Source organism: Podarcis liolepis (genome assembly GCF_965112155.1).
Source record: "Podarcis liolepis genome assembly, chromosome: 10".
In the NCBI taxonomy this organism is placed as follows: Eukaryota; Metazoa; Chordata; class Lepidosauria; order Squamata; family Lacertidae; genus Podarcis; species Podarcis liolepis.
Window position 1 is genome coordinate 1,001,795 of NC_139562.1, and position 25,987 is coordinate 1,027,781.

The 25,987-nt window shown below is 46.3% G+C and overlaps 2 protein-coding genes and 1 long non-coding RNA gene across 6 annotated transcripts in view; 1 reads left to right on the forward strand and 2 right to left on the reverse strand.

Moving 5' to 3' along the window:
• The window catches only part of LOC310687060, a 55,630-nt gene extending 51,411 nt beyond the window's left edge, over positions 1-4,219 (forward strand). Inside the window, exon 2 of the long non-coding RNA XR_014516168.1 lies at positions 1,268-4,219. This is a non-coding gene — a long non-coding RNA (uncharacterized lncRNA). The remainder of the gene's footprint in view (positions 1-1,267) is intronic.
• Positions 1-25,987, reverse strand: part of LOC310686844 (uncharacterized protein) — an 82,091-nt gene that overhangs the window by 19,131 nt on the left and 36,973 nt on the right. The window lies entirely within an intron of this gene.
• LOC310688131 (uncharacterized protein) lies at positions 10,451-20,028 on the reverse strand (the record flags this gene model as incomplete). Its single annotated transcript, XM_083464257.1, has 5 exons — positions 19,793-20,028; positions 18,421-18,593; positions 16,335-16,477; positions 13,029-15,222; positions 10,451-10,521 (listed from the first exon to the last, which is right to left on the reverse strand). The coding sequence occupies exons 4-5, from the start codon at positions 14,872-14,874 to the stop codon at positions 10,451-10,453; spliced, it is 1,917 nt and encodes a 638-aa protein (XP_083320383.1). The 5' UTR covers positions 14,875-15,222; positions 16,335-16,477; positions 18,421-18,593; positions 19,793-20,028.

The following is a 25,987-nucleotide window of genomic DNA, read 5'->3' on the forward strand; positions in this document are numbered from 1 at the left end:
CAACATTATCATCATGGCTTTCCCAGTAGCCAAGGCCATGTTAAAAACTAGGCTGTGGGACATAGATCTCCAGGAACTAATCTCAGCTGCGGAAAAAACATGGTCCCCTCTTTATTTTCGACTTTCTAGGGTGCAGGAATTTAACCTTAATTATTTACAATTTTTGTTTAACCCGCAAGGAAAAAGGGCTTTTTTCTGCCTAGGTTCAAGTCTAATCCTTCTAACCTCCTTTGGGGCAGGTTTTTGGGTTTGGCAGAAGGAGATAGGATTTGCCCATGTGATGCCCACCTGGTGGAAACTCTAGCTCACATGGCCCTTAAATGCAAAATCTATGATGTTATTTGCCAACAATTTTTAGACCACCTATGCATTCCAACCTGGAAACCAGAGGAGGAGGTTGTACACTTCTTATTCCAGGGGAGAGACCAGGAGCTCCCCAAGACAGTAGCTAAGTTCCTCTATTTGATTTTTTTGTCGCCAAAGTACGCTACAGGATCCTGCCCTTGCTGGAGAGATGAAATAGATTGCCTCTTCTTCCCTTTGCCAAATGACTGTACTGTTGAAATGGCGATGACATCGCACTGGCCTACTTATTCTGAATGTTTGTAAGTGATGCCAATAAAGGTTTGATGATAGGTAACATTGCAACAACTTTAGTTCCTTGTATCTGAAGAAGTGTGCATGCACACGAAAGCTCATACCAAGAACTAACTTAGTTGGTCTTTAAGGTGCTACTGGAAGGAATTTTTTTATTTTAACAACTTTAAAGATGTGGGTCCCACTTGTCATTTCCATAACAGTGCAAAAAACCACAGTCACACGCAGAGTCAAGTCTTGCATGCTTGAGTAGAGCAACTCCAGGGCATGAGCTAAGTATCAGCGGGGTAGGGGCCACGTGTAGAGCAATTCCCACGCTGAGGTCAAAAATGCACACAGACGCAGCAGGACTTCTTCAGTAATAGTTTACTGAGCTTTCAAAGCATACAGTTCTCACTGGGTCCCCAGTGAGGCACAAAACTTAGCTCCTGAGAGCAAATCCAGTTTCAGCAGTTAAAAAATACACCACACAGGATATCTAAGTCAGGCACACACACCGGCAGAAGGGAGCAAGGGAGGAAAGAGGCTGGAAGGACACAGGGCAATGGATGTGTGTCTTTCGCTTCCTGTCGCCTGGGAGGGAAGTCAGCAACTCAGCATCTGCAGGGGCTTCACGAAGCAAAGCTTTCTGCCAGCTGCTTCCAGGCAAATGAGCATCCCAGAAATCCAGATTCACCAACTCCCCCTCACTATCAAAAGGTACCTTACATCTAAAATTATACTCACTAGAGTGAGACGTTACCTTCATTATTTCATTACTATACAGTTTTACATATAAACAGCAGAACCTCAAATACATGACATGCTTTTAAAATGGATTTCCTGCTGAGTTCATTGCTGTGAACAAAAGAGTGGACTCTGAAAGGAACATGTCCCACACTCCATACATCTAAATGGGTTCTCCCCTCTGAGTCCTTAGATGTTCCTTAAACACTCCATTATAACTAAAGCACTTTCTGCAATCTTTCCTTTTAAACAGCTTCTCCTCTTTGAGGGTTGATGGGTTTGTAGGGTGTCAACTGTTAAAGTTCTTCCTGTCCATGAGTCTGTGGATGTAGGACTTCCACTAGGACTGAACCTCTGTCTACTTGACATTTATAGGGTTTCTCTCATGTGGGAGTTTGTTGATGTAAATCAAGGGTTCCACTCAGACTGAAGCTCCTTCCAAACTCCATACATTTAAATGGTTTCTTCCCTGTTCGTCTGCTGAGGTTTTCTAAGATTTCCCCTTTGACTGAAGCTTTTTCCGCACTTCATGCATTTAAATGGTTTCTTCCCTGTGTGAGTCACATGATGTCTTCTAAGGCTTGCATTGAAACTGAAGCTCTTTGTATTGATGGAAGAGATTCATAAAGACCAAGCGGGCTTTCTCCCGGGAAGACACTTGTCTGATAATTTGAGGAACATAATTGATATTTTGGAAAAACTAGAAGTGAATATAAACACTAAAGCAGTTCTGATATTTGTGGATGCGGAGAAAGCTTTTGACAACATCTCTTGGAGTTTCATGAAGAACCTCCTACAGGGGATGGGGGTAGGCCAAGGTTTAGAAAATGGTATAGGTGCAATATACTCTGAACAAAAGGCTAAATTAATTGTAAATAATGTGGTGACGGAAGAATTTACGATAGAAAAAGGGACACGACAGGGGTGCCCAATCTCCCCACTGCTTTTCATATCGGTCCTGGAGGTTCTGCTGAATATGATTAGAAGGGACAGGTTGGTTAAAGGTATACAGGTCGGAGCCAAACAGTACAAACTGAGAGCATTTGCAGATGACTTAGTATTGACGTTACAGGAGCCAGAATCTAGTACTAAAAGGGTTTTAGAATTAATTCAAGAATTTGGTCAAGTGGCAGGATTTAAACTGAACAAGCTAAAAACTAAGGTTTTAGAGAAAAATTTAACACCAATTGAAAGAGAGAGGTTTCAGAATGAGACAGGCCTGACTGTGGTTATGAAAGTGAAATACTTGGGGATTAATATGACAGCCAAAAATGGGAACTTATTTAAAGATAATTATGAAACATGTTGGACAGAAGTGAAAAAAGATTTAGAAATTTTGTCAAATTTGAAGCTTTCACTGCTGCGTCGTATTGCTGTGATAAAAATGAATGTATTGCCTAGAATGTTGTTTTTGTTTCAGACATTGCAAATTGTGGACAAGATGGACTGTTTCAAGAAGTGGCAGAGAGATATCTCTAGATTTGTCTGGCAGGGCAAGAAGCCCAGAATAAAATTTAAGATATTAACTGATGTAAAGGAAAGAGGTGGATTTGCCCTGCCAGACTTTAAACTTTACTATGAATCAGCAGCTTTTTGCTAGTTGAAAGAATGGCTACTTCTTGAAAATACTGACATTTTGGATCTAGAAGGCTTTAACAACGTATTTGGATGGCATGCATATTTATGGTATGATAAGGTCAAAGCACATAAAGCATTCAAAAATCATATTGTCAGGAAAGCATTGTTTAATGTTTGGATAAGATACAAGGATTTATTGGCAAATAAAACCCCAAGGTGGTTGTCACCGATGGAAGCGAAAGCTCTGAAAAGGCAATGGACAATGGTTCTGGGATCGAAACCGGGGAAGGGAGGGTGGCGTTTGGAAATCCAAAGGCTGTTTGATTTTTTTAAATTTTGTGTTGTTATTAGTATAAAAATGGGGAATCCGTGGAAGGGAAACTGGGTTGACCTTAGAAAAAAATTTTTTTAAGTATAAATGATTGATGTATATAAGTTAAAAGTTGATATGTAAACTGAATTAAATATGATAACAAATTAAGGCTAAAAATTTAGGGATAAGAACTTGTTGGATAAATATTTGGACATGGAATACAAGAAGGGGAGGTGAGGGGAAGTTCTGGAAGAAAGTTATTGAAAATTTGGATTATAAAGGGGGAAATTTTCTTTTTTGTTCTTTTTTCTTTTTAGCTTTTGTACTACTTGAAACTTTAATAAATATTATTTAAGGGGAAAAAAGAACATTGGCTTCCAGGTGGAAAAATCAAAATTAGAAACAGAACTGTTAGAACCCAAAACTAAGATTTTGTCAAAGATGTATAACTTGCTGTTGAAATGGAATACTCAGGATGAAATGGTGAAATCTGCTATGATTAAATGGGCACAAGATGTTGGACATAATATTATGTTTGCTGACTGGGAACAGTTATGGACCACAGGTATGACGTTTACGGCATGCAATGCCCTAAGAGAGAATATTATGAAAATGATTTATAGGTGGTACATGACCCCAGTCAAGCTTGCAAAAATTTATCATTTGCCCGATAATAAATGCTGGAAATGTAAAGAAACTGAAGGTACATTCTTTCACCTTTGGTGGACGTGCCCAAGGATTTTTTTTTTTTTAAAGATATTTATTGAAATTTTAAATAATAAAACTAACTTTATAATCAACCAGAAAAAAAGAAAACATTATCACATTCAAACAGAAACAGAAAAATACAGCAAAAAAACATACAAAAAGTAAATAAAAGAAAAAAAGAAAAAAAAGAAAAAAAGAAAAAAAGAAACATGAAAATCCAATTTTTTACTTATTATTTTTATAACCTTCTTTCCTGACTTCCTCACACCTCCCTTTTCTTTTACACACTCATATTCAGCAGTACCTTACCTTCTTTCAAATCTTATTCTATATTTATACTTTCCAACCTATTATGTCTCCAATTTTCCTTTCCTTGTAAGTCCATTTTTACCTGTTCTTTATAACTTAATCCCTTTGTGCCATTTAGTTTAAATTTGACATAATATTATTCAATTCTTTTTCACCCTTATTCTTTTAAAACATTTTTTACATATTCCTTTCAAATATGTCACTAATGCCATATTATCTTTATAGTCTGAACATCATTTTAACATTCAAATACTTTGCAATGTTTTTGCAGGTAGTCTTTAAATTTCTTCCAGTCCTCTTCCACTAACTCTTCTCCCAGGTCTTGGATTCTGCCAGTCATTTCTGCCAATTCCATGTAGTCTATCACTTGCATCTGCCATTCTTCCAGAGTGGGTAAATCTTGTGTCTTCCAGTACTTTGCGATGAGTATTCTTGCTGCTGTTGTTGCATACATTAAAAAAGTTCTGTCCTTCTTTGGCACCAATCGGCCGACAATGCCCAAAAGGAAGGCCTCTGGTTTCTTAAGAAAGGTATATTTAAATACCTTTTTCAGTTCATTGTAGATCATTTCCCAGAAAGCCTTGACCTTTGGGCACGTCCACCAAAGGTGAAAGAATGTTCCCTCATTTTCTCTACATTTCCAACATTTATTATCAGGCAAATGATATACTTTTGCAAGCTTGACTGGTGTCATGTACCACCTATATATCATTTTCATAATATTTTCTTTTAAGGCATTACATGCCGTAAATTTCACACCGGTGGTCCATAACTGTTCTCAGTCAGCAACATAATGTTATAACCAATGTCTTGCGCCCACTTAATCATAGCTGATTTGACCGTTTCATCCTGAGTGTTCCATTTTAACAGCAAGTTATACATTCTTGAAAGTACCTTAGTTTTAGGTTCTAACAATTCTGTTTCTAATTTCGATTTTTCCACCTGGAAGCCTATTTTTTTATCCATATTAAAAACCTCTCTAATTTGATAATAATGTAGCCAATCTTGCACTTTATCTTTTAATTTCTCAAAACTCTGCAATCTCAATGTGTCTCCATTTTGTTCTAATATCTCCAAATATTTCGGCCACTTGGCCTCCATATTGAGTCTTTTCAGAGCCTTAGCTTCCATGGGTGATAGCCACCTTGGGGTCTTGTTTTCTAATAAATCTTTATATCTTATCCAGACATTAAACACTGCTTTCCTGACAATATGGTTCTTGAATGCTCTATGAATTTTAACCTTGTCGTACCACAGATATGCATGCCACCCAAACGCATTGTTAAACCCTTCCAAATCCAAAATGTCAGTGTTCTCCAGAAGTAGCCAGTCTTTCAACCAGCAGAATGCTGCTGATTCATAATACAACTTCATGTCAACTTCTCGGTAGTGGCGCCCGTCCTGTGGAACGCCCTCCCATCAGATGTCAAAGCGATAAACAACTACCTGACATTCAGGAGACATCTGAAGGCAGCCCTGTTCAGGGAAGTTCTTAATATGTGACATTTTAGTGTATTTTTTATCTTTGTTGGAAGCCGCCCAGAGTGGCTGGGGAAACCCAGCCAGATGGGCGGGGTACAAATAATATATTATTATTATTATTATTATTATTATTATTATTATTATTATTATTATTATTATTATTATTATTATTATGTCTGGCAGGGCAAACCCCCCTCTTTCTTTAGCATCAGTCAATATTTTAAATTTTATTCTGGGCTTTTTGCCCTGCCAGACAAACTTAGAAATGTCTCTCTGCCACCCCTTGAAACAGTCCATCCTGTCCACAATCTGCAAAGTTTGAAACAAAAACAGCATTTTTGGCAGTACATTCATCTTTATGGCAGCAATTCAACCCAACAAGGAAAGCTTCAATTTTGACCAAATTTCTAAATCTTTTTTAACCTCTGACCAACATTTTTCATAATTATCTTTAAATAAATTCAAATTTTTGGCCGTCATATTAATCCCTAGACATTTCACTTTCTTCACCACATTTAAATCTGTCTCCTTCTGAAACCTTTCTTTTTCCATTGTTGTCAATTTTTTCTCCAAAACCTTAGTTTTTTGCTTGTTTAATTTAAATCCTGCCACCTGACCAAATTCTTGAATCAGTTCTAAAACTCTTTTCGTACTAGATTCTGGCTCCTGTAATGTCAAAACCAGGTCATCTGCAAAGGCCCTGAGTTTATATTGTTTAGCTCCGACCTGGATTCCTTTAATCAACCGGTCCCTCCTAATCATGTTCAAGAGCACCTCCAGGACCGAAATAAATAGCAATGGAGAGATAGGGCAACCCTGTCGTGTTCCTTTTTCAATTTTAAACTCTTCTGACATCACGTTATTAACTAACAATTTTGCTTTTTGTTCTGAATAGATTGCGTCTATACCATTTTCAAACCCCCGTCCCACTCCCATTCCCTTAAGATTTTTCTTCATAAAATTCCAAGAGATATTGTCAAAGGCCTTCTCCGCATCAATAAAAATCAAAACTGCTCTTGTGTTAGTGTTCGTTTGCAATAACTCCAAAATATCAATAATGTTCCTTGTATTGTCAGACAAATGTCTGCCTGGGAGGAAGCCTGCCTGGTCTTTATGGATCACTTCATTTAACTCTCTTTTTAATCTGTTAGCTAAAATATGTGCAAAAATTTTATAATCCACATTTAAAAGGGAAATGGGACGGTAGTTCTTGAGTTGTGTCTTTTCAGCTTCAGATTTTGGTATAAGTGTGATGAAAGCTTCTTTCCATGACTCCGGTGCCTTCTTCCCCTCCATAATCTCGTTGCACACCTCCTTTAATGGTTGAATTAAATAGTCTTTCAAAGTCTTATAATACTTGGAGGTTAACCCATCCGGCCCTGGAGACTTGCCCAGTTGCATGTTCTGAATGGCACCTTCAATCTCCTGTTCCGTTATCTTATGGTTCAATATTGTCTTGTTTTCTTGAGATAGTTTTTGTAATCCATTAGTTCTTAAAAATTGGTCTATATCCGTCTCTTTCTGCGGCCCCTGGGTATAAAGTTGTTTGAAGTATCTCTGGAAGCATTTTCTAATCTCCACAGGATTTGGATATTTCTCCCCTCAATCTCAAGATTGGTAACCGTGTTCAACTTCTGTCTTTTTTTCAACTGCCATGCTAGCAGTTTTCCACATTTATTAGCCGATTCAAAGGTCTTTTGTCTCATTTGTTTGATTTTCCATTCGACTTCCTGATTTATCAATTTCATATATTGTACTTGATATAATTTAATTTCTCTCAGAATCTCCTGTGACTTTGGTTTCAATCTTAATTTTTTCTCTCCTTCTTTTATTTTCTCAAAAATTCTGTCTTTTTTCTCATTTTGGGTTCTCTTTTTTATTGCATTCTGTTGTATCAGAAACCCCCTCATCACCGCTTTACTTGCATCCCAGATTATTCTTTTTTCCACTGTGGTTTTCAAGTTTACTTCAAAGTAGTCCCACAGGTTCTTTTGGGCCTTCTTGACAATCTCTTGGTCTCTTAATAAGGTGTCATTCATCTTCCATCTGAAGGAGCCAGTTAAATTTAATCTCATTTCCATCTTTACTGCATTATGGTCGGAACAGGTTTTTGGGCAGATTTCCACCTTTCTAGTCTTGGGAGCCAATCCTCTAGTTATCCATATTTGGTCAGTTCTTGTCCCTGTCATTTTGGCTTCAGAGAAGAATGTCCCTTCTCTTCCTAAGGGGTTTTTTGTTCTCCAAATGTCAATCAGATCCATGTTGTCAGTTAGTTCAAAAAAAAGGTTTTGGTAGCCTGCCCTCTTTTGTTATGCTTTGACTTTGCGCTTTATCCATATTCGTAGATACCACCCCATTCATGTCTCCCATCAAAATGATGTTATTATAGTCCACATAATCCAGCATTGTCTCATGCAACTTCTTGTAAAATTCCGACTTCCCCTCATTTGGTGCATAAATTCCCAAAATCAAAAAATTTTCTCCTTGGATTTGAATTTCAATTGCCAAAATTCTTCCTTGCTCATCTTTAAAAAGAAATTTTGGTGATAGGCTTTCTTTTGCATAGATAGCAACTCCTCTCTTCTTCACTCTATCAGATGAAATAAATTCTTGACCCAGTCTCTTATTGATTAAAACTTTCCTATGGAGCCTAATCACATGTGTTTCCTGTAGGCAAATTAAGTCTAATTGTTCCTTTTTTAATAAATGAAAAATCTTCTTCCTTTTCTCAGGGGAATTAAAACCATGAATGTTCCAACTTAGTAGTTGCAGAGACATGTTGAGATAGTTCTATTCTCCCTTTGGCGGTGGTATCACTTTCTCAGGCTCATCAGAACCCAAAGGTGTAGGTATAAAACTTTGTGGTCCAGATCCTGAGGCTCTTGATTCTCCTTCAGTCCCTTTCTGAAGGTCTTCTCCATAGTCAAAACAAAAAAAATTCCTTCCAGTAGCACCTTAAAGACCAACTAAGTTAGTTCTTGGTATGAGCTTTCGTGTGCATGCACACTTCTTCAGAAGTTGCCAGATCCTTCTATATAGTGAGAAGGTGGGGAGGGTATTACTCAGAAGGGTGGTGGGAATGGGTGATTGGCAGATAGCTGTGATGAGCCTGTTGACGACTCTAAACGACTGCAATAGGTCTTACAGGAAAAAGCAAGGGGTGAGAAGGTGAAAAATGGCTTTGTCATGTATAGTGAGATAAAAATCCAATGTCTTTGTTCAGACCAGGTCTCTCCATGGTTTTAAGTTTGGTAATGAGTTGCAATTCAGCAGCTTCTCTTTCCAGTCTATTTCTGAAATTCCTTTGTAGTAAAACAGCTACTTTGAGATCTTGTATAGAATGTCCTGGGAGATTGAAGTGTTCTCCTACTGGTGTCTCTGTCTTGTGATTCTTGATGTCAGATTTATGTCCGTTTATTCTTTGGCGTAAGGTTTGGCCTGTTTGTCCAATATAGAGAGCTGAAGGACACTGTTGGCATTTGATGGCATACACAATGTTAGACGATGAGCAATTAAATAGTCCCGAGATGGTATGTGTGATGTTGTTGGGGCCAGTAATGGTGTTGTCCGGGTGTATGTGGCAGCAAAGTTGGCATCTGGGTTTATTGCAGGCTCTGGTGCCAGTGTCCGTGTTAAGTCTGGTTGTAGTATTATTGTGGGTTAGGAGTTGTTTAAGATTGGGTGGCTGTCTGTAGGCATTGAAAGGTCTTCCTCCCAGAGCTTGAGAAAGAGAACTGTCATTGTCCAGGAGAGGTTGTAGATCTCTGATGATGCGTTGTACTGTTTTAACTTGGGAGCTGTATGTGATGACTAGAGGTGTTCTGTTATTTTCTTTTTTGGGTCTGTCTTGCAGCAAGTTCTCTCTGGGTATCAGTCTGGCTCTGTTGATCTGTTGTCTAACTTCATCTGCTGGGTATTTTAGTTCTAAAAAGGTTTGCTGTAGATCTCTTAGGTGAGAGTCTCTGCCTGTAGAATTGGAACAGATACGGCTGTAACGTAGTGCCTGGCTATATACAATGGACTGTTTGGTGTGTTTGGGATGGTAGCTAGAGGCATGTAGATATGTTTGTCGGTCAGTTGGTTTACGGTATAAGGTGGTGTCTATGCGCCCATCCTGTATTTTTATAGTAGTGCCCAAAAAATGTATTTCTTGCATAGATTGATTCATTGTTAGGTTGATTGTGGGGTGAAATCATTGAATTTCTGGTGGAAGGTGTCCAGGGTCTGTTGACCATGTGTCCAGATGATTAAAATATCATCAATGTATCGCAGGTACAAGAGAGGTTTGAGTGGGTAGGAGTTTAGGAAACATTGTTCTAAATCTGCCATGAAGATGTTGGAATACTGTGGGGCCATGCGGGTGCCCATTGCTGTGCCGCTGATCTGAAGGAACAGGTCATCACCGAATTTGAAGTTGTTGTGGGTAAGGACAAATTGGCAGAGTTTGGTGGCAAAGTCCGCTGTGGTTTTATCTGAAATGGTGTTCTGAAATGGTGGGAACACACTACAGCACTGTGGTCCTCTGGTGGGAAAACTCCTGAGAAGCATGATTGAATCAAAAATTCTGGGACTATGGAAAAATACTATCTTCCTCAAACCCCAGAATGAGCAGGAGCTCTGGGGTTGCCCCATGGGTTTCATGAGCGAAGATGGGGCCCCCAGGAGACTTCTCTGATACCTGCAGCCCCTCCTTCCCCCTCTTGAAATTAGGCTGGGGGGGAAATCCCCCATTCAATTTCAGTATTTCAAGTTTTCTTCAGAACACGCAGGGCAGGAGGCAGCGAAAAAGTTCTGGTGAAGAAGCAGTGCTGGGAGATCATGCGGTGGCAGAATGACAGAGTATAGTGCAAAAACCAAAGGTACTTTCATCTAAAATTATACTCACCATTGTGAGATGTTGCCTGATTTCATTATTATAGTTTTACATATAAACACCAGTTACAGATAGGTAGCCGTGTTGGTCTGCCATAGTCAAAACAAAACAAAATCCTTCCAGTAGCACCTTAAAGACCAACTAGGTTAGTTCTTGGTATGAGCTTTCGTGTGCATGCACACTTCTTCAGATACACATGCACACGAAAGCTCATACCAAGAACTAACCTAGTTGGTCTTTAAGGTGCTACTGGAAGGAATTTTTTATATATAAACACCAGAACTTCACATATACCTCATGCTTGTAGGAATGATTTCCTGCTGAGTTCATTGCTCAGAGTGGACTCTGAGAGGAAGACGTCCCACACTCCATACATCTAAATGGGTTCTCCCATGTGAGAGTCCCTAGATGTTCCTTAAATAAAGGTAAAGGTAAAGGGACCCCTGACCATTAGGTCCAGTCAAAGACGACTCTGGGGTTGCGGTGCTCATCTCACTTTATTGGCCGAGGGAGCCGGGCTACAGCTTCTGGGTCATGTGGCCAGCAGGACTAAGCCGCTTCTGGCGAACCAGAGCAGCGCATAGAAGCGCCGTTTACCTTCCCATCAGAGCGGTACCTATTTATCTACTTGCAATTTGACATGATTTCAAACTGCTAGGTCGGCAGGAACAGTGACCAAGCAACGGGAGCTCACCACGTTGTGGGGATTCGAACCACCGACCTTCTGATCGGCAAGTCCTAGGCTCTGTGGTTTAACCCACAGTGCCACCCGTGTCCCTGTTCCTTAAATACTCCATTATAAAGAAAGCACCTTTTGCAGTCTTTTCATTTAAACAGCTTCTCTTCTGAGTTTGTTGATGGTCTGAAGGGTTTCAACTCTTAAAGTTCTTCCTGTCCATAAGTCTGTTGAATTTGAACTTCCACTAAGAGTACTTTCCTGATTTTACCGTATTTTTTGCTCTATAAGACTCACTTTTTCCCTCCTAAAAAGTAAGGGGAAATGTGTGTGCGTCTTATGGAGCGAATGCAGGCTGTGCAGCTATCCCAGAAGCCAGAACAGCAAGAGGGATTGCTACTTTTGCTGCGCAGCAATCCCTCTTGCTTCTGGGATGCAGAATATTTTTTTTCTTGTTTTCGTCCTCCAAAAACTAGGTACGTCTTGTGGTCTGATAAGTCTTATAGAGTGAAAAATACGGTTATATGGTTTGTCTTTTGTGTGAGTCTGTTGACATAAATCAAGGGTTCCACTCTGACTGAAGCTCCTTCTACAGTCCATACCCTTAAATGGTTTCTCCCGTGTGTGAGTCCGTTGATGTGTTCTAAGGCAGTGTTTCCCAACCTTGTGCCTCCAGCTGTTTTTGTTCTACAATTCCCAACATCCCTTGCCACTGGCCTTGCTAGTCAGGGATGATGGGAGTTGTAGTTCAAAAACAGCTGGAGGCACAAGGTTGGGAAACACTGTTCTAAGGCTTCCATTTTCACTAAAGCTCTTTCCACACTTGATACATTTAAATGGTTTCTCCCCTGTGTGAGTCGTTGATGATTTCTAAGGCTTCCACTATTACTAAAGCTCTTTCCACACTCAATACATTTACCGTATTTTTCGCCCTATAGGACACATTTTTCCCCTCCAAAAATGAAGGGGAAATGTGCGTGCGTCCTATGGGGCGAATGCAGGCTTTCGCTGAAGCCTGGAGAGCGAGAGGCATCTGTGTGCACCGACCCCTCTCGCTCTCCAGGCTTCAGGAAGCTATCCGCAAGCCTCGCGCGCCCAGCGGCAGCTCCCACTGGGTTCGCAAGGCTTGTGGGCGGCAGCCTGCAGCCCGAATCATGGGGCACGCTGCAGAGCCCACCCCGTGCTTCGGGCAGATGTCCACAAGCCTTGCGCACCATGTTCGCAAGGCTTGCAGGCAGCAGCCTGTTCTGGGGGCTGGGGTCGGGGGAAGCCAGCCAGGAAAAAAATATTTTTTCTGTCCCCCCACCCCGAAAAAAAACTAGGTGCGTCCTATGGGGCGAAAAATACGGTATCTGGTTTCTCCCCTGTGTGAGTCCGTTGATGTGTTCTAAGGCATCCTCTGTTACTAAAGCTCTTTCCACACTCCATACATTGAAATGGTTTCTCCCCTGTGTGAGTCCGTTGATGATTTCTAAGGTCTGAACTCTGACTGAAGCTCTTTCCACACTCCATGCATTTAAATGGTTTCTCCCCTGTGTGAGTCCGTTGATGTCTTCTAAGATCTCCACTCTGACTGAATTCCTTTCCACACTCCATGCATTTAAATGGTTTCTCGCCTGTGTGAGTCCATTGATGTGATCTAAGGCTTCCACGATCACTAAAACTCTTTCCACACTCCAGACATTTATATGGTTTCTCCCCTGTGTGAGTCCGTTGATGTGATCTAAGGCTTCCACGATCACTAAAACTCTTTCCACACTCCATACATTGAAATGGTTTCTCCCCTGTGTGAGTCCGTTGATGTCTTCTAAGATCTCCACTCTGACTGAATTCCTTTCCACACTCCATGCATTTAAATGGTTTCTCCCCTGTGTGAGTCCGTTGATGGTTCCTAAGCTTTCCATTTTCACTAAAGCTCTTTCCACACTCGATACATTTAAATGGTTTCTCCCCTGTGTGAGTCCGTTGATGTGTTCTAAGGTCTCCACTCTGACTGAAGCTCTTTCCACACTCGATACATTTAAATGGTTTCTCCCCTGTGTGAGTCCATTGATGTGATCTAAGGCTTCCACGATCACTAAAACTCTTTCCACACTCCAGACATTTATATGGTTTCTCCCCTGTGTGAGTCCGTTGATGTGATCTAAGGCTTCCACGATCACTAAAACTCTTTCCACACTCCATACATTGAAATGGTTTCTCCCCTGTGTGAGTCCGTTGATGTCTTCTAAGATCTCCACTCTGACTGAATTCCTTTCCACACTCCATGCATTTAAATGGTTTCTCCCCTGTGTGAGTCCATTGATGTTTCCTAAGGCTTCCATTTTCACTAAAGCTCTTTCCACACTCGATACATTTAAATGGTTTCTCCCCTGTGTGAGTCTGTTGATGATTTCTAAGGTTTCCACTCTGACTGAAGCTCTTTCCACACTCGATACATTTAAATGGTTTCTCCCCTGTGTGAGTCCGTTGATGTGTTCTAACGTCTCCACTCCGACTGAAGCTCTTTCCACACTCCATACATTGAAATGGTTTCTCCCCTGTGTGAGTCCATTGATGTTTCCTAAGGCTTCCATTTTCACTAAAGCTCTTTCCACACTCGATACATTTAAATGGTTTCTCCCATGTGTGAGTCCGTTGATGTCTTCTAAGCTTTCCATTTTCACTAAAGCTCTTTCCACACTCGATACATTTAAATGGTTTCTCCCCTGTGTGAGTCCGTTGATGGTTCCTAAGCTTTCCATTTTCACTAAAGCTCTTTCCACACTCGATACATTTAAATGGTTTCTCCCCTGTGTGAGTCCGTTGATGTGATCTAAGGCTTCCACGATCACTAAAACTCTTTCCACACTCCAGACATTTATATGGTTTCACCCCTGTGTGAGTCCGTTGATGTCTTCTAAGATCTCCACTCTGACTGAATTCCTTTCCACACTCCATGCATTTAAATGGTTTCTCCCCTGTGTGAGTCTGTTGATGTCTTCTAAGGTTTCCACTCCGACTGAAGCTCTTTCCACACGCGATACATTTAAATGGTTTCTCCCCTGTGTGAGTCTGTTGATGTCTTCTAAGGCTTCCACTCTGACTGAATTCCTTTCCACACTCCATGCATTTAAATGGTTTCTCCCCTGTGTGAGTCCGATGATGTGTTCTAAGGTCTCCACTCTGACTGAAGCTCTTTCCACACTCCATACATTGAAATGGTTTCTCGCCTGTGTGAGTCCATTGATGTGATCTAAGGCTTCCACGATCACTAAAACTCTTTCCACACTCCAGACATTTATATGGTTTCTCCCCTGTGTGAGTCCGTTGATGTCTTCTAAGATCTCCACTCTGACTGAATTCCTTTCCACACTCCATGCATTTAAATGGTTTCTCCCCTGTGTGAGTCTGTTGATGATTTCTAAGGTTTCCACTCCGACTGAAGCTCTTTCCACACTCGATACATTTATATGGTTTCACCCCTGTGTGAGTCCATTGATGTGATCTAAGTTGTGCACTCTGACTGAAGCTCTTTCCACACTCCATGCATTTAAACGGTTTCTCCCCTGTGTGAGTCCGTTGATATCTTCTAAGGCTTCCACTATTATTAATGTTCTTTCCACACACCATACATTCATATGGTTTTCCCCCTGTGTGAGTCCCTTTGTGCAATTTAAGGTTTCCACTCTGACTGAAATTCTTCCCACACTCCCTGCACTTAAAACGTTTTCTCTCTGTGTGAGTCCGCTGGTGTGTTCTAAGTTTTGAGTTGAAAGAGAAGCTCTTTCCGCACTACATACCTTTAAATGGCTTCTTTCCTTTTTGTGTTCGTTGATGTGAACTATGTGTGCTCATTCAGTGAAGCATATTCCACATTTCACACATTTTAATGGCTATTCCTAATGAAACGAAAGGTGCCCTGTCCCCCGCAATTCTGTCTTCTCCATCACCTTTTTCAGAGTGGGCAGAAAGCAAATCCTGTTTGGGTTTCAAGGAAGAGAACAAAGGGAAAGAGAACACATCAACCGCCATTAGCACCTTCTCTTATTTCAACATCTCTTACATTCTCCCATGTCCTACCTATGTTCCCAATTTTTAGGAAATGAAAATGGTATGATGTCAAATGGTAGTAATGCATCAGGAACCTTTCAAGATCCTCAATCATCTTTAATAACACAGCATGATCTTGGAATACTGTTGTCCTGTGGGACTGCCTTTCAAATCAAGTGGTTGCCCCCGTTTACACCTCTAGATCTTCATGAATCACCTGCACAGTCCCACTGACCTCAGGAGGTCCATATGGATTATTTTGGGAGACCCAGGCCTACATCTCTTCCAGGGACTGTGGTCTGGGTCAGTCAGAGAACTAGTGACAAGGCTTGGTGCTTGGGGTCAGCTGAATGGGTGCTGAGGGAAGCTCCTGTTCTTGGAGATGGATCTCCGTCTAAATGCCTCACATTGCATGGAGGGAGCAGAAGAAGCAGAAGGAAAGCAGATGGCACATGGGAATCCCAGACGGAAACACCCACCCAATGGTTCTTTATAATGATGATGTGCTGCCTGATCCTGTGCTTGTCTTCTGACAGAGGACTATCCTAATCTGAAAGGCAGGATATTCAAGGCAAGGAGATAACTCTTCTTCATGGTAGGTAGACATATTGGTCTGACACAGTTGAAGTAAAAAAGTAAAAAAATAGTCCAGTTGCACCTTAGGTTCTAGATATAAGCTTTTGTGTGCATTCACAGTTCTTCATATAGTGGGAGATGGTAGTAGGAGTACCCTTCTGAGAAAAACCCCACCCCACCCTCCCACGATATACAAGGGTCTGGTGACATCTGTTTCAGTGTATCTGAAGAATTATGCATGCACACCAAAGCTTATACCTAGAACAATCTTAGTTGGTCTCTAAGGTGCTACTGGACTATTTTTAAATGTTTTATTTCAACTGTGTCAGACCAACACGGCTACCTACCTGAATCTAGATCTCATGGGGTGTTGGGGATAAGTAGTTCCTTTGGTGGGGAACATGTCCTGCACCTCCTGGGGTCATTTTTCCACCCTTGGTGCCCACCCTGCACTCAGCTCTCACCTGTGGCTTCCAGAAGCTGTCAGCATGCAGCAGGGGTTCAAGCAAAGGCTTCTACCAGCCGGCTAAACCAGGTGAGGAAAGCTGATGGATCTCAAATCGTTGATGGGCTGGGTGGGGAATTCTGCTGCATCTGAAGTCAAGCCCTGGTGGATGGAGTGGAGGAGAACAACCGTGAATCCCACAGTCCTGAAGGCAGATTCTGCCCGTGCGGAATAGGAAAGAGAAGGGCAGGTGGGGCACGTCCACCTAGAGGCTTGTTATCTAGTCCCAGGGTTACTCTGACTTTGAATTATAGATAAATTACAGTATTGAAATGTGCCTGCTCCCACTTCATATTCTGATATTACTCTACTCTGCTTGTCTGTTTCTTACTTGAGTGCTGTTTTGGTTTGCTAAGTCAGGGTTTTACTGTGAGTTACATTTTTGCTATTTTTTGGGTCCTGTCATGCTTATCTGTCTTCAGTAATAAATTTCTCAGCTGATTTTTTTTTCTGCCTCTGAGTGTTTTCTCCTACTCTGCTATCTATACATCAATCATTATGGAGGAGCAAGATCTGCAACCCAAAGCCCTCATCAGCCTCGGCCCTGTGGACCTGAAGGAGCATCTTCACCCCCATCGCTCCGTCTGGACAGGGAGGTCCGCCTCCGAGAGTCTTCTGCTGGTTCCCTTGCAGTTAGAAGTGAAGTTCCAGGGAACCAGGCAGAGGGCCTCCTGCCCCATGGAATGCCCTCCCTTCAGAGGGCAAGGAAACAGGCAACTATCTGACATTTAGAAGACAGCTTTATCAGGAGGCTTTTAATTTTTGGATGTTTTACTGTCTTGTATATGTACTGTAGGGACGCGGGTAGCGTTGTGGGTTAAACCCCAGAACTTAGGACTTGCTGATCAGAAGGTCGGCGATTCAAATCCCTGCAACAGGGTGAGCTCCCGTTGCTCGGTCCCTGCTCCTGCCAACCTAGCAGTTCGAAAGCACATCAAAGAGCAAGTAGATAAATAGGTACCGCTCTGGCGGGAAGGTAAACGGCGTTTCCGTGCTCTGCTCTGATTCGCCAGAAGCGCTTAGTTCTGCTGGCCACACGACCCGGAAGCTGTACGCCGGCTCCCTCGGCCAATAAAGCGAGATGAGTGCCGCAACCCCAGAGTTTCCCGCAACTGGACCTTCCGGTCAGGGGTCCCTTTACCTTTACCTATATGTACTGTAAGCTGCCCAGAGTGGCTTGGGGAAGATACTAATAGTATAACATCTAGAGTGGTACCTCAGGTTACAGGCGCTTCAGGTTACAGACTCTGCTAACCCAGAAATAGTACCTTGGGTTAAGAACTTTGCTTCAGGATGAGAACAGAAATCCTGCTCTGGTGTGTAGGGATATTGCGGAGTGGACAGTGGGGTCCGGAGGGAGACACTTTCCACCAGCAGGCAGCCACAATCTGCCTGCACGCGTGACCTTGGGGTGCAGGGCAACCCCCCCCCCCGACAAGCCACAGCTGTCTGTACATCGTTCCACCTCTGCCTGACCTTTTGCGATCTCAGCAGTTTGCGGTGTCCTGTCTGTAACCCTTTTCCATGAGACGTTTGTCTCCATTCATCATACATTGAGCAAGGGGGAAATGACGCTGTGGAACAGGTGCCAAAATAGCTTTGTACCACCCCACGATTTTGGGACGGAAGATGTAAAGGTCACAGCCCAAAAATGTATTTGCCTGGCTTGCATACTTGTGTCAATAAAAGGAGGCTCCACAGGAATGGCAGTAGCTCGCTTCAGCCCACCTGTGCGCAGCTCACATGATGATCAACACCTGTCTTGGGCAGCAGGAGGCCCCATTAGCTAAAGTGGTGCTTCAGGTTAAGAACAGTTTCAGATTAAGAACAGAGCTGCAGAACGAATTCAGTTCTTAACCCGAGGTACCAGTGTACTATTATTATCATCTTGTGATTTTTTGTAGTTATTTTGGAATTCGTACTGCAATATTAGCTTACGAAATGTTATGGGTGGAGAAAATCACAGGGTTGCCATAAACTATAATCCCACCCACAAACTCTCATTCACACACAGTCTGTAAATTTGGGAATGACACACACCTCACCTGTACTAATACTGGCAGTCTTTGGCCTGCACAGGCACACCTGGTGTGTAAAGCCTCCAGCCCCAGGCACTGTCTATCATGAAAATGGCTCTTTTGACTGGGAAGATTCATGCAGTCACTGTCATCGGATGATGATGGGTTGTATCTCAGCTTGTCAGTCACTCTGACATTGCCTATGAAGAATAAGAGGAACAGAAATGCTTTCGAGGTGCAACTTCTGTATCAATCCTGAGAGCCATTCCATGGACTCTGCACCCCTGTTTCTGATGACAGGTGTACATTATCCTCATCCTCAGGGGAAAAGACAATAAAGATGGAAGCCTGAGAGAGAGGAAAAGGTTTCTGGCTGCTTCCTGGGTGGGATTTCGGAAACCAAGAGTCGCTTCTGAGAAGGCCTCCCCCCTCTCCTCTTCCTCTGGGGATTTCCTCTCCTCTCCAGGGGACCAGAGGTTGGACTGGGCAGAATCGCTGTGTCCGGACAGGGCAGGGGCTTATGGGGTGGGAAGAGGATGGAGATTGCAGGAAAATAGGGGTGGGGGGACAGAACCCCCACTTTCCAGGGATCCCTCTCTGGTCGCCTTGAAGGGGGGGCATTCCTGGGTGGGAGGGAGAAGCCAAGGCGGCCCCTCCGGAGATTCCCCAAGGAAGGCACGATGGAGACCCCCCCCCCCAAGAGTGGTCTTCCTATCTCCCCCCCTGCCAATGCTGCCTTCCCTCCTCCCCCCACTTCCTCGACCCCCTCCCTCTCTCCCGGAGTCTCCCCTGCATCCAGAGGCTTCCTTGGCACCACTCCCCCCACGTCCTGCGCCCCCATCTCTCCAGCCGGAGGGGCCCCCCAAGACGAGCCGGGGAGGGACAGGGGGGTCTCTATCCCTCGTGCCCGTTAACCCTTTCGTGGCCCACCTCTCTCTGCGTGGAGCCCCCAGCGCTCCGGTTATTCCCAGCGGGCGCCACGATGGAGACTTCTCCCCCAAGACTGGTCTTCCTATCTCCCCCCCCCCCCGCTGCCCTTCTCTGACTCAGGGATGCTCCCCTCCCTCCCCCCATTCCTCGACCCCCTCCCTCTCTCCCGGAGTCTCCCCTGCACCCAAAGGCCCCCTTGGCTCGGGTCACCCCTCGCCCTGCGCGCCACACCTCTCCATTCCCGGCCCCCCCGACAGGAGCAAGGGAGGGACAGGGGGGTCTCTATCCAGGCGCCTCCCGCGCCCCTTAACCCTTTCCTGGCCCGCTTCTCCGCGCCCCAGGGAGTCCTCGTGGGTGGGCGCCCCATCTCCGCCCCATCTCCGCACGCGTGCCGGGATCCAGGCCCCACGGAAGGCGCTTGGGGAGCTGGAGGGGTCTCTGGGTCCTTTTCTCCCTCCGACCCCTTTACCTCTTTCTCCTCGCTCCGATTCTCATTTCTTTCCTGCAACATCCACGTTGGGCGGGGATCCTCCTCTTCCCGTCCTCCTCCCCCCCCCCCCCAGATACGCCGCAGAGCAGCAATCCGGAGTGGACGCTCCACTTGCGGGAGAAGCAGGCAGGTTGGGAGGGGGGCTCCCCCCTCATTTCCGGAGCGAAGCAGGATTGGAGGAGGAGGAGGAGGAGGAGGAGGAGCAATGTATTGGGGGCGGGATCTGGGGTTGTGGGGGCGGGGTGAGAGGAGGATGTGCCGGGAGGCGAGGGAAAGTGTTGAGCGGGTGGGGGGGGAGGAGAGGAAATGCCCCCCCCCGGTCTTCCTTCTGGGATCAGGAGAGGGGGAGGGGCTGATCCCGACAATCCAACAGCGAAGTCACAAAATGAGTTCTGCATGGAAATCAGATCAGACTCCGAGTTCGTGTTTTGGCAACATGACAGGTCTGTCTGTCCGTCGGGATGCCTGAGGATTCCTGCTCGCTGCCTTTTCCTGGCCAGCCTGAGAGATCACTGGAAAGGGAGGATTTCTTGACTCCAGAATCCATCAACGCAGACCCCTTTCATTCAGGCCTAGAGATCTGTTCTTTGGACCAGTCTGCTTGGATCATGTGGATCACCAATGGTTCATATGGATCATCCATGATGTCATACCCATCTCACGGAGGGGGGGGGGGCTCAGGATGAATCTCCTGCCACGTGACTGGGGGAGTCTGGGGGCTGACGGGGGTCAGACAGGGCTGCTGTTTTGCTCTCCTTATTATTTCAGCTCAGGTTTTTCTGAAATGGGTGGATTCATTGAGGAAACGGGGCTACGTTGAAAAGAGGCCAATGTGTCTACTTTGTTACCACCCAGTGAGTTGTGTTGCAAAGGCCATTTGCAGAAAGGCTCCTATTGTATCACCTGCGGCCACATGCCGGAGTTTGGGTCTTTTTGTGGAAATGTGTCTCTATAAATGCACTTATCCCCGTGCATTTATAATGGCAAGACATTAAATCCCATGAAATGTGCAAACTGGAAGCACCACTCTGCAGCCCTGCCTGATGCACGCTTACTTAGGAGTAACCCCTACGCGGTTCATAGGGATTTGCCGTTCCATCTGATGCACGCTTACTCAGAAGTAAGTCCCCATAGTCGCCTTTGGCTGGACTTGACCATCCAGGGGTCCTTTACCTTGGGTAACAGGGGCCAGCCCCCTGCTGCAGCCCCAGCCCCTGCTGGCTGGTCACATCTTCCACGCCAAGAAACTGGGCAGAGCCTTTAGGAGCCCCTGGCTGAACCTGCTGCTCTTCTCCCTGGCACCGCCATCTCCACGCAGGTGCCCCCGAGGCAGGTTGGCCTGCAGTTCCCCTCAGTGCCAGCCAGCACGATGCCTGCACTCAGAACACCTGGAGGGCACTGGCTGAAGTCTGGGATCCCTCAGTGCCAATGCGCAGCTGCTTTGCTTTTCCTTAGCCTGGCGGACATCAACACAGCACCCTACAGGGGGGTGGTCTCTTGTTCAGATGCCCTCCCTGGGGAAGAGTCGTTGGCCACAGGAAAGTGTGCCAGGAGGGGCCATTGAGAGGTCAGTCTGGCGCAGCCAGTGGGGAGAGTGCCTTCCTTGGGTGGGGTGGGGGGAGCTTGGATGGCCCCCTGCCTGTGATGCTTAGCTGAGATTCCTGCTATGCTGGGGGTTCAACTAGATGACTCAGGAGGGCCCTCCCTACTTTACAGTTCGAAGCCCCCACACTGCCCCCTCCACACCACCCAGATGGGACTCTCTTGTCCAACCCCACAAGGCCATTCCTCTGTCTGGACGGGGAGGGGGAGATAAGCTTCGCCAGCACTGCAGCCCCTAACTTTCAAGCTGGGGCAGAGATGCAGATGCTCCAGGGTCTGGGCTGGCCACAGGCACCCATGGGCGTGGATGTTGAGCCTTTCTTTGGGAGGGGGGGTGTTACAGAAAAATCTAGGTGCCAGGCTGCTCAGTCCCCCAGCTCGTCGGGCTGAGCCTGCGGGTCCCTGCGGAATAAAGGAAGGAGTCCAGCCAACCAGAGCAAAGAAAGAGAGATTGCATGGAGAGAGATTGCAAGGAGCTCCAAAGGGACTTCTCCAAACTGGCTGAATGGGCCGAAAATACAGTTCATTGTCAAGGAGATTAAAGTGATGCATGTTGGGGGAATGCGCCAATGCGCAGCTGCTTTGCTTTTCCTTAGTGTTATGTACTGAGTTGAATAGGATCCAAACTGCAGCAGTCTGATTGGTCCTAGAACAATAGGATCCAAAATGCAGCAGTCTGATTGGTCCTAGAACAATGCAGCAGTCTGATTGGTTGGCAGGAACCACCCAATCCTGCTCCAGATAGAAGTGAATCCACAACCTGATTGGCTTACAGTAGAATTCCGGAATTAGCCAATCATGTGCGGCCCATTGTGTAAATAATGTATATAAAGCAGATACTGTGAGGGGACTTTCATTCATTCCTCCTCACCACTATGAGCTGAATAAACAGCATGAAATCACTTTGCGACTCTGAGTATATTTCACTGGCGACGAAGGTGGGATTCCGCTGAGCTAACTGCCACACACAGCACCGCAGCACCGCCGCCTGCCGCACCGCTGCCTCGCACCGTGTATCCAGGCTTCAGCTCCGGGACACAAGGAACGCAGAATGGCAGCCAACAGCAGCTTCTCGCCATTCAACCCAGCATCTGGAGACTGGGAAGCATACGCCTCCCATTTCACCTTCCTCCTAGAAGCCAAAGGGGTCACCGACGAAGAAGACGCCAAGAAGAGGGCGATATTCTTCAGCGTCTGCGGAGAGGAGACATTTGAAATCGCCCGGGCTCTCCTTGCGCCTGAAGACGTCGCTACTGTTCCATACAAAACAATAATGGAACAGCTGAAGGGGCACTTTTCGCCACAGCCCTCAGTGGTGGCTCATCGAAATGCCTTCTGCACAAAGCGACAAGCCCCTGGGGAAACCATAACTGGGTTTGTGACCTCTCTCCGCCAAGCTGCCCGGTTCTGCAACTTCTCAGAGCTGGAGAACATGCTTCGTGACCGCCTCGTCGGTGGCCTGAAGGATGAGAAGCTGCAACGACGCCTCTACGCTAAGAAGGACCTAACGTTCCAGGTCGCTCTAGAGGAGGCCCTGGCAACGGAAGCTGCCGAGAGGTCGACGCAAGAGGCACGGCCGAGCCTGCCATCCCAACCGAGGGTCCACCACGAAGACCTCACCGACGACTCAGGATCCGACAGGGAGGAGGTGCACCGAGTACAGCAGCGCACTCAAGCAGCGCACAGACCACAGCTGCCTCGACGAGAAGGAGGAAACTGCGCAAGCTGCGGGGAGAGTCACGAGAGGAGGACCTGCCGTTTCCGCAACGCAGAGTGCAGGCAGTGCAGAAAATCGGGACACATCGCCCGGGTGTGTCGGGCTCGGCCCACCCGACACCAGGCATCAGATGACCAATCCAAGAGCCCCAGGTCCCGGGGCCCAACGCTCCAAGGCAACTCAACGGAGCTCACGGACTGCCAGGTATACCAGTTGCCCCACCCCAACGTAGAGAAAATTTATGTAGAGGTACAGATAGAGGGGGGCCCCATGCCGCATGGAGCTTGACACGGGTTCAACTCTATCCATAATCTCGGCAAGGACCTTAAGGAAACTGTGTCCTACTGGGGGTCCCAAACTCAGGCCGGCCCCATTCACCCTACGGGACTTCCAGAAACGTAAGGTCCCTTGCTGACTCTCCACAGAGAAGAGGAGGCGTGTCCTGCCTATTAACTTATTCTGCCCAGCAACATATCTGTGTGTGAGAGAGAGAGTCAGTCAGTCAGTGTATCGGAGAGAGTGAGAGTGTTAGAGATCCTAGAGATTAGATTGCTGCTAAGAGCAGCTGCAGACTCTCAGTGTAGCATTGCTTTTATGCTTAGAATACGTAGCTCTGTATATAGTTTTGTACCATAGTTATAGTTATAGAATAAAAGGAAGATATTTTACAGAGCTGCTCTCCGAGTGGTTTATACTCTGCAAGACTCTGCAAAACTCTGCTGCGCAACGACTGAAGTATTGAGACAGTGAATCCGGTGCTCTCAGCTCTAAGCTGTGAGTTCACAGCACTGTGACCATTTCCTGCGGGAAGGAGGTCTCTGGCGGTGCTACCCAGCTCGCCCAGCCCAGTCGGGGTTGAGGTGCAAGAGTCCAGTTGGTGCACTGGCTCTCTAGGGCGATGCTGACATGGGGACCTTCAGGGTGCAATACCGAGGGCGGATGCGGCAACTGGACTTGCTTGTGGTCAAGGGCCCCTACATTAGCTTACTGGGATTGGCATGGTTTGGACCACTGGGGCTAGCTGTCACCGGGGTGAACCACACTAGCTTACAAGTGGACGTGGACGCCATCTGCAAGGAATTTCCAGGGGTTTTCGATGGGAAATTGGGACAGTATACGGCCCCCCCATTGCTCTATAGCTTGACCCCGCAGTACGACCGGTCAGGCTCAAGGCCCGCCGGGTCCCGTACGCCCTGAAACCCCGTATAGACGAGGAATTGGACCGGCTCGTGGAGCAAGGAGTGCTGGAGCCGGTGCCTAATGCCCCCTGGGAAACCCCAATCGTCACACCCGTCAAGCCTAATGGTTCGGTCCGCATCTGCGCAGACTACAAATGTACCATAAACAAGGCCCTCACGGCCCACGCATACCCAGTGCCAGTGGTCAGCCATGTCCTTGCCACCCTGGCTGGGTCGAAAATTTTTGGCAAGCTGGACTTGGCCCAAGCATATCAACAGCTGCCAGTAGATGAGGCCACAGCAGAGGCACAGACGATTGTGACGCACAGAGGAGCGTTCAGGGTAAAGCGGCTGCAATTCGGTGTCAGTGTGGCACCAGGCATATTCCAGAATCTAATGGACTCTCTCCTTAAAGGGATTCCTGGCGTCACCCCCTTCTTCGATGATGTGTTAATTGCCGGGCCCACACCAGAGGAGTTTGAGGACCACCTCCGCACCGTTCTGCACCGTTTCCAGACGGCGGGTCTCAAGGTGAAGCGGGAAAAATGTCTACTAGGAGTGCCTCAGGTGGACTTTCTGGGATTTATGGTGGACGCAGAAGGGGTCCATCCAACTGGGGACAAGGTACGGGCCATTTGTGATGCCCCAGCGCCCAAGAGCAAGACTGAACTTCAGGCCTTCTTGGGACTATTGAACTTTTACCATTCCTTCCTTCCCCACAAGGTGGCGGTAGCGGAGCCCCTACACAGACTCCTGGACAAGCGGGCCCCTTGGGTGTGGGGCCAGCGCCAGGAGGCCGCATTCCAGGCAGTCAAGGACTTGCTTGTCTCAAACTCTGTCTTGGCACACTTCGACGAGAGGCTGCCGGTGGTGCTAGCATGCGACGCCTCACCCTATGGCATTGGCGCTGTCCTGGGGCACCAACTCCTGGATGGAAGAGAGGTACCGGTGGCGTACTTTTCCCAGACACTCAATGCAACCGAGCGGAACTACTCGCAAATCGACAAGGAGGGGCTGGCAATCGTGAAGGGAGTAAAAAAATTCCATGATTTCTTGTACGGGCGGCCCTTCACCGTGGTGACTGACCACAAGCCGTTGCTTGGCTTGTTTGCCCCCGAAAAGCAGACCCCCCAAGTGCTGTCTCCTCGCGTCCTCAGGTGGTCAATTTTCCTTGCCAGCTACCAGTATGCACTGATTCACCGCCCGGGGAAGGCGATGGGCCATGCGGACGCCCTCAGCAGGCTACCACTACCGGAAACAGGCCCCGACCCAGCACCTGCACAAGAGGTTATGAGCCTGGAGCTGCTTCCCGACCGCCCCATTCAGGCACAAGAAGTTGCACACCATTCCAGGAAAGATAGGGTCATCTCCCGGGTCCTGGACTGGGTGTGGAGGGGATGGCCCAGCAGCAGCCCTGGGCCAGAATTCTCTGGCTACACAACCCGCAAACATGAACTGTCTGCCCACAAGGGGTGCCTGTTATGGGGAAGCAGAGTCGTTGTTCCCCAGCCCCTCCGCAAAAGGGTCCTCACAGCCCTACACGAGACACATCCAGGGGTAGTAAGAATGAAGGCCCTTGCCAGGAGTTATGTGTGGTGGCCGGGGATTGATGGAGAGATAGAGGCCTGGGTCAAACACTGCCAGGCTTGCCAAGAATCCCGCCCAGATCCCCCAAGG